The 17,402-nt window shown below is 37.8% G+C and overlaps 1 protein-coding gene across 1 annotated transcript; it reads right to left on the bottom strand.

Moving 5' to 3' along the window:
* Nucleotides 1-482: 482 nt before the first annotated feature.
* CLDN17 (claudin 17) lies at nucleotides 483-1,157 on the bottom strand. Its single transcript, XM_077760187.1, has one exon. The coding sequence runs from the start codon at nucleotides 1,155-1,157 to the stop codon at nucleotides 483-485; it is 675 nt and encodes a 224-aa protein (XP_077616313.1).
* Nucleotides 1,158-17,402: the final 16,245 nt, after the last annotated feature.

Here is a 17,402-nt window from a genome sequence, read left to right as displayed (position 1 = left end):
TTCAGATTAATTGTTTAAAAAAGAAAAGTCCACATTTCAGTTGTTACTGTATTAGTATAAGAAATAATCTGGATGAAAAATAACTTAGGTTATGGTTCAGAATATTTTTATTGCTGCGTATTATCAATTGCAATAAAACGTGTATCCCTTAGCGGATGCTACATGATTGTCAAAAAGCCCAGTAGTTATAGTTATACTAAGGACGTGGATACACTTGATTTTTGACTAGGCAGATTGGAATGGGGATTATTTGTATCTAATAATAGCAAATGCATTTGATACACACGCGGTCAGAATGTCCAAAGGCAGTCATTTCTATTCCTACCACGGGTGACAAAGTATGATCTATAGACCCTTTATACTTGCATCTCAATTTCAATGAGGCCATAAAGCCAGTTCTGGTGCCTGACGTAGTTACAGTGTCCGGCAGGACTCTATAAAAAACTCTGACTGTAATCCACAGTTTGAGCTGAAAGCAGGTCCTAGACATAACTGGTGGAAGTCTTACTGAGCATCGTCACATTCCTCCGCTTCTCTGTGTGCGGAGCGCAATGTCCCGGGGTGGGATACCTGTGTCTTGGCTTCTTTCTGTTGCAACAGCAGAAGCCACAGAGCAGACCGCCTCCAATGAAGAGGGTGGCAGTGCTCGCCCAGCCGAGGAAAAGGGCTGCTCCCAGCTCTCGTTTCTGCCCCACGTGGATGGCCGGGTTGTAGAAATCCCTGATGATGATGTTGGCCGTCCAGCACACAGGAATCAGAACGAAGATGCCGGTCAGGATGAAGAGGACCCCAGAGGTCCCCAGAAGGTACGCTTTGGTCCTCTCGTTGGAGCCCGTGCACCTGATGTGCTTCATGCCACAGATGCCAAGAAGCAGAGCAATGAGGGAGAGAGCGACGGCCACGCACATGAGGGCCCTGGCTGCCTCTAGGACGGGTGGGAGAGCCAGCAAAGAGCCATAGAACTTGCACTGCAAGCGGACCTTGGCTTGTCGGACGCAGTTCATCCAGAGCCCTTCCCAGAGCCTTTCAAAGACGATGATGTTGCTGCCAATGAAAGCCGATACCCTCCACTGAGGCAGGAGCGTTGTAGCAAGAGTCCCCACCATGCCGAGGAAGCCAAGAACCAGACCAGCGATCTGCAGGGGATAAAATGCCATCGCCTCTACTTTGAAGACTGATCCAGCCTGGAGTGGTAGAAGCTGCTAGAAATCCACAATGTGGAGGAGGTCTCTTTGAGTCTACAGCAGTCTCTGAGGATTTTCTCCACGGTTCCCGGCCATGACGTTTTAGCTGAAGTCAGCAGCCGTGACTGAACTTGGCCAAACTAAAAGTACCTGTCTTTGTACACAGGCATTCATTTCTATATGGATTGTTTACTAGTCATATATAATTGTTTCCCAGCCAATAAGAAGGGAGCCAGAGGTGTGTCCAGAAATTCTGCATTCAACTTTGGTATTCCTCTTATTATTATTGTCTTAGCAATGTTGTAATTAAGTGTCAAAGCTTCCATTGTGGATTGCTAATTACAGAGCTGAAAACTTCCTGCTGAAAAAAATCACTCTGATGAAAAAGCATAAGTATATATGTTAAGTCACAACAGGAGACAACACCAAAGCCTTGCCAGTTCTTTGGAGAGCAGTTGAAGAACAGTTTGCACTTTAGATGATCTATTACTTTCTTCTAATCTAAGCTACTTTTCTTTAATACAGTTAGTCAATTCTGGTCTTAATAAAGACCTCTGGATATGGGGACATGTTAAGCAGTTAGTTTCAAGACTTCTACTAAAACCTCTGACACATTATAAAAGGAGGAGTCCTAAGCCAAAAAAAAAAAAAAAATCAGATTTCAGTTTATTCTTAAGGTCCAGAAAGGAAGAACAGAGATAAGCACTCCGTATAATTGAATTTACTAGTACTTATTATACTATCTGTTAAGTAACACTTTCTCTCTGGTGAAATAATGTTTTGTATATAAACTTTTGATTAGCTAGTTTTTTTTATATTTTCTTAATGTTTATTTATTTTTGAGAGAGAGAGAGAGCACAAGCAGGAGAGGGGCAAAGAGAGAGGGAAATACAGAATTGGAAGCAGGCTCCAGGCTCTGAGCTGTCAGCACAGAGCCTCCATCGAGGCTTGAACTCACAAACCAGGAGATCATGACCTAAGTAGAAGTCAGATGCCTAACCGACTAAGCCACCCAGGGGCCCCTAGTGGTTTTTGGTTTTTTAATTGTTTCAAATTTATGTATTTTTGAGAGAGAGGGAAAGACAGAGACAGAGAGAGAGGGAGACACAGAATCGGAAGCAGGCTCCAGGCTCTGAGCTATCAGCGCGGAGTCCCACGTGGCTTGAATTCACAAGCTACGAGATCATGACCTGAACTGAAGTGGATGCTTATCTTACTTAGCCACCCAGGTGCCCGATTATCTGTTTTTTCAATGGCATCTTGAAATATATCACATTTATCAAGGCTAAAAATGTATACTCCATTTTCATAGAACAATATAAAAGTGGCCCTTTGGATTGTCTATGCAATTACTTAAATTGTAAATTGAAATGCAAAACTTCTTAGAGATGGAAGGTATGTATCTTCAAAGTATATCAAGCTTAAGTGTCTCATTTGCAAGATGCAGAATGTGAGGTCTTCAGAGTGCTTGGCTAGGCTAGCCATGTGGCAATGATCTAGAAATACATCTTGCTATGCTTCCCTTCTCTGATTAACACAAAAGGGGGAAGGAGACATGCCTTTTCAAACCTTTTCATATGAATGGAACTGAAACTGAAATTTAGTAGCCTTCCAGTAGTTTTACAAATTGTTTTCAAAGCAAGCAGAATTCCACTGAGACTGTTTCAAAGTTCGAGAATCAATATTTCATCCTTGACTGTCGCTTCCCGGCCACTGCCTAGGAACCACAGCGCTTAATGTGGGAGTCATGGACCTTCCCCCTTTTTGTTCACATCCTACTTTAAGAATTCGTCTCAAGATGCAGCCTACTGGAAAATGAGCACACCAGGCATATCCCAACTAGGAGACGTTGCAGCTTACAACAGGTCCTCCCTCTCAGTCAATCACAGGCCAAGAGCCGATGAAAGGTCCAATACCATCCAAATTTAAAGAGCCCATTAATTGAATTAAGAAATATGGAAACTGTTGAGTTTTTAAGATGGATAATCTATCCAGCTATTTTGTATCAATCATTGATCTTCGTTGTTGGTGCCATATTCGTACCATTCTAGACCAAGTGAGAATTCCCTCTGTAAGGAATGTGAATCATTGAGGAAACAGAGTTCAGAGTTTCCTAACATGAGCTCAGAAGGCAGGGTTTTCTTTGCCTTTGTTCAAGGTTACTGAGACACAGGCTTATTTCCACCCTGAAGGGATTTGCCAGTATTACTCTGACTTGTCCCTTCCACCTCTTCTGTGTTCTATTTCCTCTTCCTCATTCTATCTCACTTTAAACCCTATATTCATTTTGTCCTGGAAGTTTCCAACTTACTGTTCTTTTCCAATTGTTTGCCTTTTTTTTCATCAGCAAAAACATATGGTCTGTATTACAAATAAACGCAAGGGAGAGCATATGTTTACTTAGAATATGAAGTGCATTCTGATTATAAGAATAATCTGGGAAACATAAATAACGTTGGAGCTTTTGTTTTTTGACCCTTAAAGGCAAAGCTGATTCTCAACATCAGCTTTACTTTCTCACTTCACATTGAAAGAGATATATTGTTTTCCTCTCCAACTTTCTGGGAATCTTAACTGCTTCTTCCTCCTTGGGGGTTCCTCCCTTCGTTGTATCTACCTCTTCTTCCTCTCTCTGAGTTGTCCTTTAAAATATAAATATACTCGATTCTCTTCTGTATTAAAATTTCATCTTGCCAGAAATATGTTCCCTGCATTTTATTCACATGCATCTTGTAATCTACTTACATTTCCCACTGTTCCAACATGGAAGTCTGCTAGAAATGTGACAGACTTCCTGGGCATTCTTTTTTTTTTTTTTAATGTTTTTTAAAATTTATTGTTGATAGAGAAAGAGGGAGAGAGCATGAGCAGGGTAGGAACAGAAAGAGAGGGGGACAAAGGATCTGAAGTGGGCTCCATGCTGACAGTAGTGAGCCAGATTTGGGGCTCAAAGTCACAAACTGAGATCATTGCCTGAGCTGAAGTTAGATGCTCAATCAACTGAGCCACCCAGGTGTCCCTTTCTGGGCATTCTTACTTCTGTCTTCAAATAACACTTTCATACCCTTGCCTCACTGGCCTTTCTGTAGAGGCCCAAAGAAGACACTATCTTCTTTTTTTTTTCTTTTTAATGTATATTTATTTTTGAGAGAGACAGAATGCAAGTGGGGGAAGAGGAGGTGGGGGGAACACAGAATCCAAAGCAGGCTTCAGGCTCCTAGCTGTCAGCATAGAGCCCAATGAAAGGCTTGAACCTACGAACCATGAGATATGACTTGAGCCGAAGTTGGATGCCTAACCAACAGAGCCACCCAGGTGCTCCAGAAGCCACCAACTTCTAATTGAGGCAGTAAAGGGCTTATATTTTAGACAGGGACTTGTTTCAGTCTTGGCTTGATGCCTTAGCCATCACCTGGTTCTGCACCACAACTTAACCTTCTCTTCTTTCCCTCACTCCTCTTCCTTCCCTTTCTTTTCCTCAGGTGTTGATCCCAAGAGTATTTCATAGGAAAAATAACGTATCCTAACTTCCATCTCAGAGGTTGCTTTGAAGGAAACTCAACTATTGATTAACATCGTATTCTAACTTATTAAAAAATATTTCTTGTTTATGAGGCACCTGACTGGCTCAAAAGGTAAAGCATGTGGCTCTTGCTTTTGGGGTTGTGAGTTAGAGCCCCATGTTCAGTGTAGAGATTACTTAAAAATAAAATCTTTAAAATAAGAAAATATTTTTGTTGTAACATTCTCGTACCTTAGTTTCACCTTCAAGCTCTCTTACCTGAATCAATTCAGTGATGTCTTTTCTAGTCCCCTTACCTTTGGTCTTCCTCTCATCCATACTCCCCTGGGGACCACACAGAACTTCCTGAATCAAATTCTGAACAAGCCACCACCTTAATAAAATTCTTTTAATAGCTCTCCCCTTCCGACAAGATAAAATCCAAATCCTTTAGCATGATGCAAAAGACCCATCCTTACACTGGCCTGTGCTCAGCTTTAAAATTTATCTTCTCCCCATGACTTCATTCCGTGCCTTCACAGACCTTGTTTGAGTGGGAGTAGTAAATAATAAACAACCAATTGCAAAAAATATACATAATTACAAAATGAGATGCGGCTATGAGTAAAAAACATAGAGTACAGAAAAAATAAGTTGCAACAAGAGTCTTAACAGATGAGACCATAATTTTAATTATGAGGTAAAGATGGCCTCTCTGACAAAACAGTATTTAAGCTATAATCTGAAGCTTGAGTAGGAATTAGATCATCAGGTAAAGAGCATCCCAGGCATGGGAGACAGTGAGTGAAAGCGCTGAGGGCGAAGACAGCTTGGGGCTAATGCAGATAGAAGACTTCGAACACAAGGGACATGGGGGCTGCGGTGAGGGGCAGATGAAGCTACAAGTGCAAAGTCCAAATGTGTGGGCTGTTGTGAACCATTTAATAATGTTCAATGCAAAGCCAGTTAAAGATTTTAAGCATGGAACTGACATGATCAAGTCTATGTTAAAAGCAAAAACAGGAGTGCCTGGGTGGCTCAGTCGGTTATGTGCCCGACTTCAGCTCAGGTCATGATCTCACCTTTCGTGAGTTCCAGCCCCAAATCAGGCTCTGAGCTTGGAGCCTGCTTCAAATTCTGTATCTCCCTTTCTCTCTTCCCCTCCGCTGGTCACTCTCTGTCTCTCTCTCTCTCAAAAAAATAAAATAAACAACATTAAAAAAATTAAAAACAGGGGCACCTGGGTGGCTTAGTCGGTTAAGTGTCCGACTTTCGCTTAGGTCATGATCTCGTGGTTCGTGGGTTCGAGCCCCGCGTCGGTCTCTGTGCTGACTGCCAGCTCAGAGCCTGGAGCCTGTTTCGGAGTCTGTGACTCCCTCTCTCTCTGACCCTCCCCTGCTCACGCTGTCTCTCTCTCTCTTTCTGGAAATAAATAAAAACATTAAAAAAAATTTTTTTTAAATTAAAAAAAATTAAAAACAAAAACAAAACCCCAAATACCCCCCAAACCACAATATATAGATATTTGGGGGGAAAGGATTGGAAAGGCACAAAATAGAATATGAAGAAACCAGTTAGAAGCTTATTGCAATCATCCAAATGGGAGATGAGGGAGGTGGTCAGAGCACAGGAGATGCTGAGGAGGGCTGGATTTGCACCATGCACCCGAGTTATAACTGGCGAGGGTGGCTGACGGAGAGGGGGTGGGAAACGAGTCAGGGGTGACTGCCTTCATTGACAGGAGTGTCATTGTACCAGGGAGGCCTGTATTGAGGTGACAGACCCTTTAAGGATGAGTGACCTTTTAAAAATAGATCAAGAATTACGTTTTAGACGTCTAGTCTGAGTTGGCTGTGAGCCATCCCAGTAGAGAGTGTAGAGAATTAGATATCTTGCAGCTCACAGGGACAGTCTGGACTGTACACATATTTAAGAATCTACAACCTCCATTCTGTCAACAAATTATGATCAGATCATAATCAGGGATAAGAATCTAACAGTACAGACTACTGACTTACACTATTGTCACATCATCCTGGGACTTGCTCTGGGGTCTTAGAGAATTGAATTTAGGTTGAGAGACTTTTGACTTCTCATTGTAAAAATATGTCAGAGCTTCACCTACCACATCAGCTTCAAGTGACTAGGAGTGGAAAATTTAGGACACTCAAGGCACCGTCATCTTGTCTTACTTTTCTCCCTTTTTAGGAGTTAACACACGTGAAAATGTTTAGGCATTCTCTCAACTTCTTGTGTGTCTATTTTGAAAGATGGTGCCTCATCCCCCTCAGTGGCCAGTGCAAGTTTCAACAAGTACAACTGAGTTGGAAACATTTTAAATGGATGTCTATGAGATTGATTTGAAGATATATGGAAGTAAATGCAAGAATATACACCTACCCTATCCTAGACAGATCCTTACCCTATTGCTGACTCCTGTATAATGCTATTCCCTCTACCTAAAGCACCTTCCCAATTCCCCTGACCTGTGTAACACTGCCCATCTAATAATCATTCATTCTCCTTCAGATTTGGATCCAAATTTGGTCACAAGAGAAACCTGTTCTGATTTGGATCATATGAGACTCCACTTCCATCGCCAGCTCTGCCATTATTTTAGTCTCTCATACAACTGCGCATTTTTCTCCAGAACACTTTCCACTGATTCTAAATAAATATGCATTTCCATTTAAGTCTGTTCCCCTAAAGAGCATAGATTCTGTCCGAACAGATACTGTGACTACTTTGTTTACCATTAGATTCGCAGTGCCCAGAAGAGAGCCTGACTCAGAGCAGGCCAGAAGTTGTCTGCTCCAGAAATATTGTTGGAATGAATAATGAATGGATTAATTAATACAATGTTTCATTTACTTCAGCTATCCTCTAACTTAAGGATTAATACTTAATTATGTCTTCTTAAATTACAAATTCACAGTTTGAATACTTCTCTACAGAGTTAAAGACTGGATTCATGTGATGAAATGCAATATGTAACAATTTAAACACCTCATTTGGTAGTTTTTCTTTAAAATAGCTTTCTATTCCAGGAATGTATTTGGGGGATAATCTAAAAATCAACTAAATTAGGTTTAATACCACCAACTAGTCAATCAAATTTAACCCATTATCTTGCATTACTACCTCAAACGTCAACTGTCTTGGGGTGACTGGGTGGCTCAGTCAGTTAAGTATCTGACTTTGGCTCAGGTCATGATCTCACAGTTTGGTTCCTGAGTTCGAACCCCACATTGGGCTTTGCTCAGACAGTTCGGAACCTGCTTCGAATTCTTGGTCTCCCTCTCTCTCTGCCCCTCCCCCACTTGAGAGCATTCTCTCTCTCTCTCTCTCTCAAAAATAAATAAACTTTAAAAAATATTAAAAAGGAACTCAACTGTCTTAAAGCTACTTACGTGTCAGTATTTAATATGGACTTTTGTGTGAAACCAATCAGGGAAATCTGAGTTCATTCCAGGTAATGAAAACCTGTATTCAGTGTATGTGGTTTTGCTTCTGCACACAGTTGAGAATATGCTACAGAAACCTTTGAATTTATCCTCCTCTCTCCCTTTTCCTTCTCTCCTTTATTTTTTTTCTACCTGATATGGCTACAGAAATAATTGAAGACGACTTGCCAAAATAGAAAACAAAACAAGTAGCCTTGTGATTAATGAAAAACAAATGAGAATTTGGGGGACAGGGTAACACAAGAGTAGAATATAGAAGATAAAAATGCATGAAGTTTGTCCACAAAATAGGTACCACATTTGCTAAGCATTGGCCATGAATTTGCCTCTAAGTGTTTTAGCAGTAATGCAGTGTCCATGCAATAAAAAAAACAAAGACATGTCTTTAAGAGTTGCATAATTCCTCTTGCTTCTGACACCAGAAAGAATTTCTTTCACCACGGAATACAATGAACAACATCCTTACAGTAAAGACAGTAGACGAATTTGCCCAGGTGTTCTTCTTTTACAGGAGCCTAAATGATGTGGTCCAGGTGTTCAGATCTTAGATCAGTGGTTCTCAGCCTGAGTGCACATTTGGATCACCTGTGGGAGCTTTGAAACAATCCAAGTGCATGGGTCCCACCCCAAACCCATTAAATGAAAAGCCTGGGGGCGGGGCCGTGGCTTCAGAATTTTTGTTGATGTTATGTTTTGTTATAGTGGCGTCAGTATTGTAAAAGCACCCTCTGTGATACCAGCGTGCAGGCTGTATGAGAAGCACTGTTTTAGTTTTTGTTTCAGTGGTTCTCAGCTTTGGTTTTTAATTAGAATCAGAGGAGAGAAGTTATTAAACATATCAGGTCTCCCATCAAACCAATTAAATCAGAATAGTTCAAGAGGGGACCCAGGCATCAGTATTTTTTATGTGTCTTCAGTGAGTTTAGTATGCAGCTGGGACTCAGAGGCACTGATCTATATGAATGGATGGATTGTATATCCTTAAGGTAATTTTACATTCATATTATTTCTCTCCGTAGAGCTTTTGAGACTCGAGAGTGAATCAGAGGTTATTCTACTTGACAAGAATCTTGAGTGTAAATATTTTATATTTCTAGTTAAACTCCATCTTATGTGAGTAGGTGGTGAAAAGCTTTGAAATAAAAATGATGAATTTATTGCTCTCTTACCTTTCTGCAATTAGGAAGTTATTTTTTTTTAAAAAAAGCAAGTGAGGGCATGTTTATCCATTATCATTGAAAACATCTCAACTGGAGTATTTGTATAATGCTTCTCAACTGTGAATTATGTTCAAATACCTTTGAAGAACAAGTTTTCAAAAGCCATTTATATCATAATATTAATTCAGTTACGTTCAGACATAAAACATGGTATAAAATTTTATGCATATGGCGCCTACAAAATACATAAAACCAAAATAATCAACAAATTAAATACAAACAAAACTGCACCACTGATAAAATTTAAATTATCAGTGTTACTTTGATTTGGTAAATATTATTGAATTTTTAAAACTAACTTCCGGTGGTTAGATTTACCAGTAGAAGGTATACTTTTATAATCTGTCCCCCACAAGCCATTTTCTATTTGTTGGATTTGCAGTGTGATGCATCAGGATTTGAAGCATCCATTTATCACTGTCAGGTTTTTTTCATTTTAACAATGAAATTGTTCTCAAACTGATCCAATATTTTGATGAGTCAAAACATTGGAGAGCCTGCCCATAAGTAAAGTACTAGCAAATTAAAATGTACTGTTCTTTATTACATTTGTACTCCTATACTTACTATTAACTGTCCAAAAACTAGATCTGTTCATAACATTTGATCTAAATATGAGAAAAGTTTAGAAAGTTCTTTTCTCACTTGATATTGCCTGAGTGTCTCTGTGTGTTGTAAGGATTCAATATCCCATGAGCTAGCTTTCTGACTCTGAGCTTTACATATGTACAGCATGCCATGACTACATTTAACCTGTGTTTAAAAAAATTGTCAGTGTGCAATGTCATTTTCATGAAGGCAAATCACTGTCTCCATTTATTATATGATTTAACAAAGGCTAATTTTGAACTTCCTTAAATTGAAAACTTTCAGTGCAAAAACAATGATATTTGTACAAACAGTAAAAATAATTCAACCAGTAACTGTGTTATGCAGGTGAAATATCCTTACTTTAAAATTTGGACAAGTCAGCCTGAAAGAAGTCAGATGCATATCAAGCACATTACATTTTCAATATTTTCATTTTAGATAATCACTTGGGTCAATCATAGGGCAGGAGGCAAGTATAATCATCATTCAGATAATCCAACATAACTAAAAACCCTCAATGAGCAGATGTGCCTCTCTACATATTTTGGACACTCTCAGGTTGCTATGGATATCACTTTAAAAAATAGCAAGATACCTTTCTGAATCTCAGTTTTCTCTCCTGTATCTATGGCTTAAATAAAATAGTCAACATAAACTGGTTAACTTATTGCATGTACTAAATAAGTTTTCTGTGTACTAATTTTATAATTAAAACTTGATCAAAATACAGTAAAACATTGGTTTATGAGCATAATTTATTTCAGAAACATGCTTGTCATCCAAGGTACTTGTATATCAAAGCAAATATCAAGAACCATTGGCTCACTTGTGATCATGTGACATTCAGAGTCATGTACTACTCGAATTGCAGGATGTTGCTCATTCATCAAGTTAAAATATATCAGAAGTGTTTGCTTATCTTGCAGAACCCTTGAAGAACAAGTTACTTGCAGTCCAAGGTTTTACTGTGTATTCATTTAATAATTATTTTTATGACAATCTTTCAGATAAATGAAAAAGTAAATTTTGTTATATTTTACAAAGACCTTATTTTTGTCAAACAGCTTCAGATTTAGAAAAATTTAAGAAGTTAATACAGAAATTTTTTTCATCACACCTAGTTTCCCTTATTACTAACATCATCATTGGTATGTTAATTATATACTTGTCATGGTTAATAAATCAATATTGATATATGGTTATTAACTGAAGTTCCTAGAGTTTTTTTTTTTCAGGTTTTTCTAGATTTTCAGATTTTCAGCCAGAATCCTTTCTCTGTTCTAAGATCCCATTCAGGACACCACCTTACCGTTAGCTGTGATGTTTTCCTTAGGCTCCTCTTGGCTGTGACTGTTTCTCAGACTTGCTTCATATTTGCAAAGTGCTGCCCTGTTACTTTTTAGGGTGACTTTCTACTGGAATTTGATATTTTCCTTATGATTAGACAGGTTACAGGTTTGGGGGAAGAAGATCACAGAGGTAAAGTGTTATTTCATCACATCATATCAAAAGTGATACTATTTATACTATTTATGACTATGTTGACCTTGTTCATCTGGCTGGCATAGGATTTGTCAGCTTTCTCCACTGTACAGTTATTCCCACCTACTTCCCATGTTGAGCTCTTTGGAAGGAAGTCATTATACACAGCCCACAGTACAGGAATGGAGCACTTATATATATAAGTGATATAATCATTTGGAATTCTTCAGCATGGGAGGTTTGTGTTTCCGCTCCCACTTATTAGTTTATCCAATTGAAAATTTGGGATATATATTTTAAAATTGTTTTCCATCAGCAGTGTTTGAAGATACTTACTACCCTGTTTCTTTACCAACACTGGGTTATCGTAACAAAAAATATCAACTTAATAGGTGAAGCACAGTATTTTATGAGTGTTAGACTTCACATTTCTATAATACTAGTGTGATGAAATTACTATATTTCATTTATTGTCAGTGTCTTAAAATATTTTACCAAAGATCTATTTAATTTCTTTGAACATTTTTTCCTTTTGGAATATATGTTTTAAAAATTATTTCCACACCTGCAGAATGGTTAAAATCAACACAAGAAACAACAGGTGTTGGCAAGAATGTGGAGAAAGGGGAACCTTCTTACTCTGTTGGTAGGAATGCAAACTGGTGTTGCCACTCTGAAAAACAGTATAGAGGTTACTCAAAAAGTTAAAAAATAGAACTACTCTATGACTCAGCAATTGCGCTGGGAGGTATTTTCTGAAAGAATACAAAAATACTAATTCAGAGGGATACATGCACCCCAATGTTTATAGCAGCATTATCTACTATAGACAAATTACAGAAAGAGCCCAAGTATCCATTGGCTGATGAATGGATAAAGAAGATAAACACACACATACATATAACAGAATTACTCAGCCATTAAAAAGAATGAAATCTTGCCATTTGCAATTACATGGATGGAACTAGAAAGTATTATGCTAAGCAAAATAAGTCAGAGAAAGACGAATACCATATGATTTCACTCATTTGTAGAATTTAAGAAACAAAACAATTGAGCAATGGAAACAGAAAAGAATGAGAGAGGCAATCCAAGAAACAGACTGTTAACTATAGAGAACAAACTAATGGTTACCAGAGGGGAGGTGGGTCAGGGCATGGGGGAAATAGGTGATGGGGATTAAGGAGTGTACTTGTTGAGATGGGCACTGGCTGTTGTATGGAAGTCTTGAATCACTATTTTGTATACCTGAAACTAACATTACACTTTATGTTAACTAACTGGAATTTGAGTGAAAACTTTTTAAAACAATAGCTGCCAAGACCTCTCAAGGACTTACATTTTTTTCTTAACTTATAAGGAAATAAAAATCCTAATAAACTTAAATAATATATAGTAATTTTATATGTTAGAAATAACACTATGAAATCTGCACTTGTAGTCTTGTTTGTCACCTACCTTTAAATTTTACTTATGCTTTGCTTTGTTGTACACATTTCATACAATGCTAATGTGCCACAAGTCAGCTAGTATTTTCCTTTATTCTTGTATTGAACTCCTCAGTATGCTTTTCCATAAATTATTCCGATTCTCAAGAAGGCTCTGATTTTTTCCAAGGAAATTTTAATAAACTGATCATTAAATTAATATATGAGATGAGATGAGGAATTCACTCAAATTCTTTTTTCTGCATTCTTTAGCTAGTTAGATCTACATCTTTTATGGAATACACCATTGTTTTCTCATTTTGTAACACATGTTGTCTTTATTACATGTAGGAAGCAGAATGATGACCCTCCCCAAAGATGGTTACATACCAAAACTTGCCACTTGTAAATATATTCAGTTATATGGAAAAGAAGAGTTAAGTTTATAGATGAACATAGATAATTGCAGATGATTTCAAGATCAGGAGATGATCCTGGATCACATGGATGGGTTCATGGTAATCAAGAGGACCCTTAAAAGTGGGAGCCAGAAGAAGAGTCAGAGTGATAACAGCACATGAAGAAGAGCCAGACGTTGCTAACTCTCAAGATGGAGAGCGGAGATCACAAGCCAACTTCTAGAAGCTGGAAAAGGCAAAGAAACAGATTCTCTTTATAGAGTTTCTATAAAACAAAACAAAACAAACAAAACAAAGCAACAACAACAACAACATCAACCTCTCTAAAGCATCCAGCCATGCTTTCTACCTTGATTTTATCCAGTGGGACCTCTTACCTTTGGAACTGTAAGATAATAAATTTGTGAAGTTTAAACCACAAGTTTGTGGCAATTTGTTGCAGCAGCAATAGAAAAAGAATTAAAAATATACATAGTAAATCAAACTTCCCTATGCTTGGCTCATCCACTACCTTGGGTCTCCACACCTCTTCCTCTGCAGGCACACTCTCTGTGACCTAATCCAGTGAGGGACTTGGAAGCAATCTTCAAATTTTTATCTCCAATTGGTGCCACTTCTTTGAACTCTGGGTTCATCTGTCTAACAGCCTGTTGAACATTTCCCCACATTGGGGTCCAATTGACATCTCAAACATAATTTGTGTGTGACCAAACTCTTGATAACCCAAATTTCCCCAAATTACTTCTCCTCTGTCTCAGTAAATACAATCTCTACATGCCCAGTTTTATAGACCGAACACCTTCAAGGCACACTTAACTCACCCCTTTGGTTCACATCTAATATGCAGTGCATCATGTTCTACCTCCATGTTCCACCTTCAAATCCCAAGTCACCTTCTTCAGATCACCAAATCTTCAAATCACCTTCTTTACCACAAATATCATGGTCCAACCTACCACACTACTGAAATTGTTTTCTTATTAGTCTTACTGCTGCCATTTTGTCTATCATTGTTTATTCTCCACAGATCATGTCTCCTGCTACTTCCTGTGGCTTTCCATCACACATAGAATAAAATCCAGAATCCCTATAATATATAGTCCCTGGTTCCTTCTTTGACTAAAACTCCACTGCTCTAGCCAAGGAGCCCTCCATGCTTTCTCTTAACATATGTTCAGAGCCTCCCATATGTTTCTTTAAGATCACTATTCAAATGTTACCAAATAAGATGAGACTTACCTGACCATTAACCACCCTATCTAAACTGGAAATTCTCCGTCAATCTGTCATTATATCCTCCTTTATGATTTTCTTTAAAAGCACGTGTCATCATTAAACATTATATTATAAATCTATAAGTTGAGTTGTAAATTATGTAAGTAAACTAAGAGAGTGAGAACATATTCTGTTTTATGTACTAATATATCCCCAGTATTTAGACCAATTCCAGGAATTCGTCTGGGTTCAACAAATACTTTTGGACAGTTTTATTAAAAATATATTCAGATTGTTTCTGGATTTTCTATTCCGCCTCAAGAGTTTATAATTTGTTAGAAGTCTATTCATATTGCCTGTTTTAGTAATTGGGTTGGATTTCTTTTTAGTCTATTTTCACATTAATATATAACAGTTTAGTTACTATGAGTTTATTTTAAAAACTATTGTTGGCTTTTTTAATTTAAAAATTTTCATTTAAAAAACTAAATATTTCTGGCTTTATGAACTTTAAAACAGTTTTGTTAAATTAATAACAAAAAACCACATTGGATTCTGATAGGAAATATGCAAATGCTATTATTATATTAGAAATGATCGACAGTTTCACAAGATTAAAAGGCTCATATTAATTTTATTATTGATATCCCTTAGTAATTATGGTAGATAGCTTAATTTGGGGTGTTTTATTTTGCTGATTTTATTTTTGCAAGCTTTATACATTTGTTGCTTGTATGATTTGGGTCCCTTATCTGTTACAATCATGAAATGCAAAAAAAGAAAATTGTTACTATTATGCATTTATTTTGCTACTAACTCTGTGAACTATTTGCTGAGTTCTAACAGATATCTACATTTTGCAAATAAGGAAATAAGGCAACCAGAGACAGCTGACAGTGTTCAGAGCCTGAATTCAAGCTTGGTTGGATCTCAGTTCAAATGAGATACATCATCTTTTAAAGGCCCCATTTGACTGTATGCTTCTGGCCTTCATGGATGATGTCATTTCATAAAGGCCCCACCTCCTCCCCATAAAACTTACTACATTATGAAACTGTGGTTCTCAAGATTTTTCCCCAGGGGACATTTAGCAATATCTGGAGACATTTTTTGGTCACACTGGGGAGATTCTGTTGACATCTAGTGAGTAGAGGGTAGAGATGCATTATATAGGACAAGCCCCCAGCAAGAAGAATCATGGTCAACATTTAACTAAGCATTTAGATCTGCCACACAGATGATATGTATCATTACCCATGTAATCTGCATTACTACTTATGGTCATTAAGACTCAAGATAACCCCATAGGGTTGGCATTATCTTCACCAACATCTCTCAGGAAAGGTTAATAAATATGGCAAACTAAGGTGTAAAGTCATCCAGCTAATACGTAAAGCCAAGATTCAGGCTCAGACAGGGTGGCTTCAGAGCCACATTTTACAATACCATATACTATCTTAAGTTTATTACATTCAATGAAATTCAAGTTAAGCACTTCTTTAGCCTTAAAAATGTATGGATTGATCTCACAAAATACAAATTAAAAATCAGTAACAATTGGCACACAATTATACATTTAATTGCATAGGGTGGAAATTGTCAGGTTCTTCCATGGTTAATTTAAAAGTTAATGTTTCACTGTGAACAATGAAAATATAAAACAAGACTCTCCACCATCTGAATTCTGTGCTTTCTTGAACTTTTTAATGAGGATCATAAAAGCTGATGGTAAGAACACTTGAAGTCTTATGTAATACTGCTCGTCTATATAATAAGGTAGTGAATATTTTGTAGTGTTTAGTGGTTAAGAAAAAGGAGATAGACACACCTTCTCCTGGCAGAAAAAAAAATCCATAGGAGAATCTATGACTCACCAAGACCCTTTATAAGGACTGATGTCACAGGACAGAAAAATTTTTATAAGAGGACAGGTAATTGTACTGTGGCCTGAGGAACAAAGGCTTTATACACATTATCTAACCCTACAACATTCCCAGGAAAGAGGGCAGGATCTGCACTTGGTTGTGGGAAAAGTGAAAATATAGAGCGGCTCAGTGACTTGGCCAAAGGCATTTTATATAAATCAGTAACAACAAAAAATGGTTTTAGTGTCCTGGGCTTCTAAGCACTTTTTTTGTTTTGAATTAATAATTCTTTTGTGGCAATATTCATAGTACACTTTGTAATTCTAACACATTTTCAAGAGTTTTGTTGTGTAGATATTGTGGTCCAGCAATGGCTCAAACTAAATATACATAATTAACAAATGCATATGTATCAATTATCAGCAGTTTATTCTCCATTGTTCAAATGCTCCACCTTCAGGACCATCTGGCCATGATGTCTGTCACCCCACTGATCTCCATGGTTGATTTGGCTGATCTCGCTGGCTAGGTGAGTGTTCCTTTCTCCCTCATGGCTCTAGGGTTTGTCCCTCCTAAAGCTGCTCACTCTGTCAAAGAGGACAACCTTGACCTTCCCAGTAGAGGAGGACCGTTCTTCAATCAAGGGTATTTCAAGTAGCTGGGCTCCCCTCCTAGGACCTCCAAACAAGCTTTCAAGGTCCATGTGTAGGAGAACTTAGGGCAGTTAAGCTTCAAAGACTCCAGATATATCAAATGAGGCACTGCATATAGCAACCTGCTTTTCTTTAAGAAAAAAAAAAAAAAGCCCCACTTCCAAGAAGCTTACCTTGGTACTAATTAGAAAAATACCTCATATGTACAAAGATACTTCATTAATCTTGTAACTGACATGGACTTTCTCCTCAGAACAATCTAGGGATAGATAGCTACTGATTTCATTCACTTTTTACAGATGGGGAAAATTGAAACATGGAGATGTTAGATAAAGTGCCCATGGACACAGAAGGTGTCTGAGATAGAAATCTAGACTAGG

This window comes from Crocuta crocuta, unplaced genomic scaffold (genome assembly GCF_008692635.1).
Source record: "Crocuta crocuta isolate KB4526 unplaced genomic scaffold, BGI_CrCroc_1.0 scaffold369, whole genome shotgun sequence".
NCBI lineage: Eukaryota > Metazoa > Chordata > Mammalia > Carnivora > Hyaenidae > Crocuta > Crocuta crocuta.
Note: the sequence above shows the minus strand (reverse complement) of the source record. Positions and strands in the feature narration are given on the sequence as shown.

Coding starts and splice junctions, on each gene's coding strand:
- CLDN17 (XM_077760187.1), bottom strand. CDS start 1,157: ATGGCATTTTATCCCCTGCAGATCGCTGGTCTGGTTCTTGGCTTCCTC.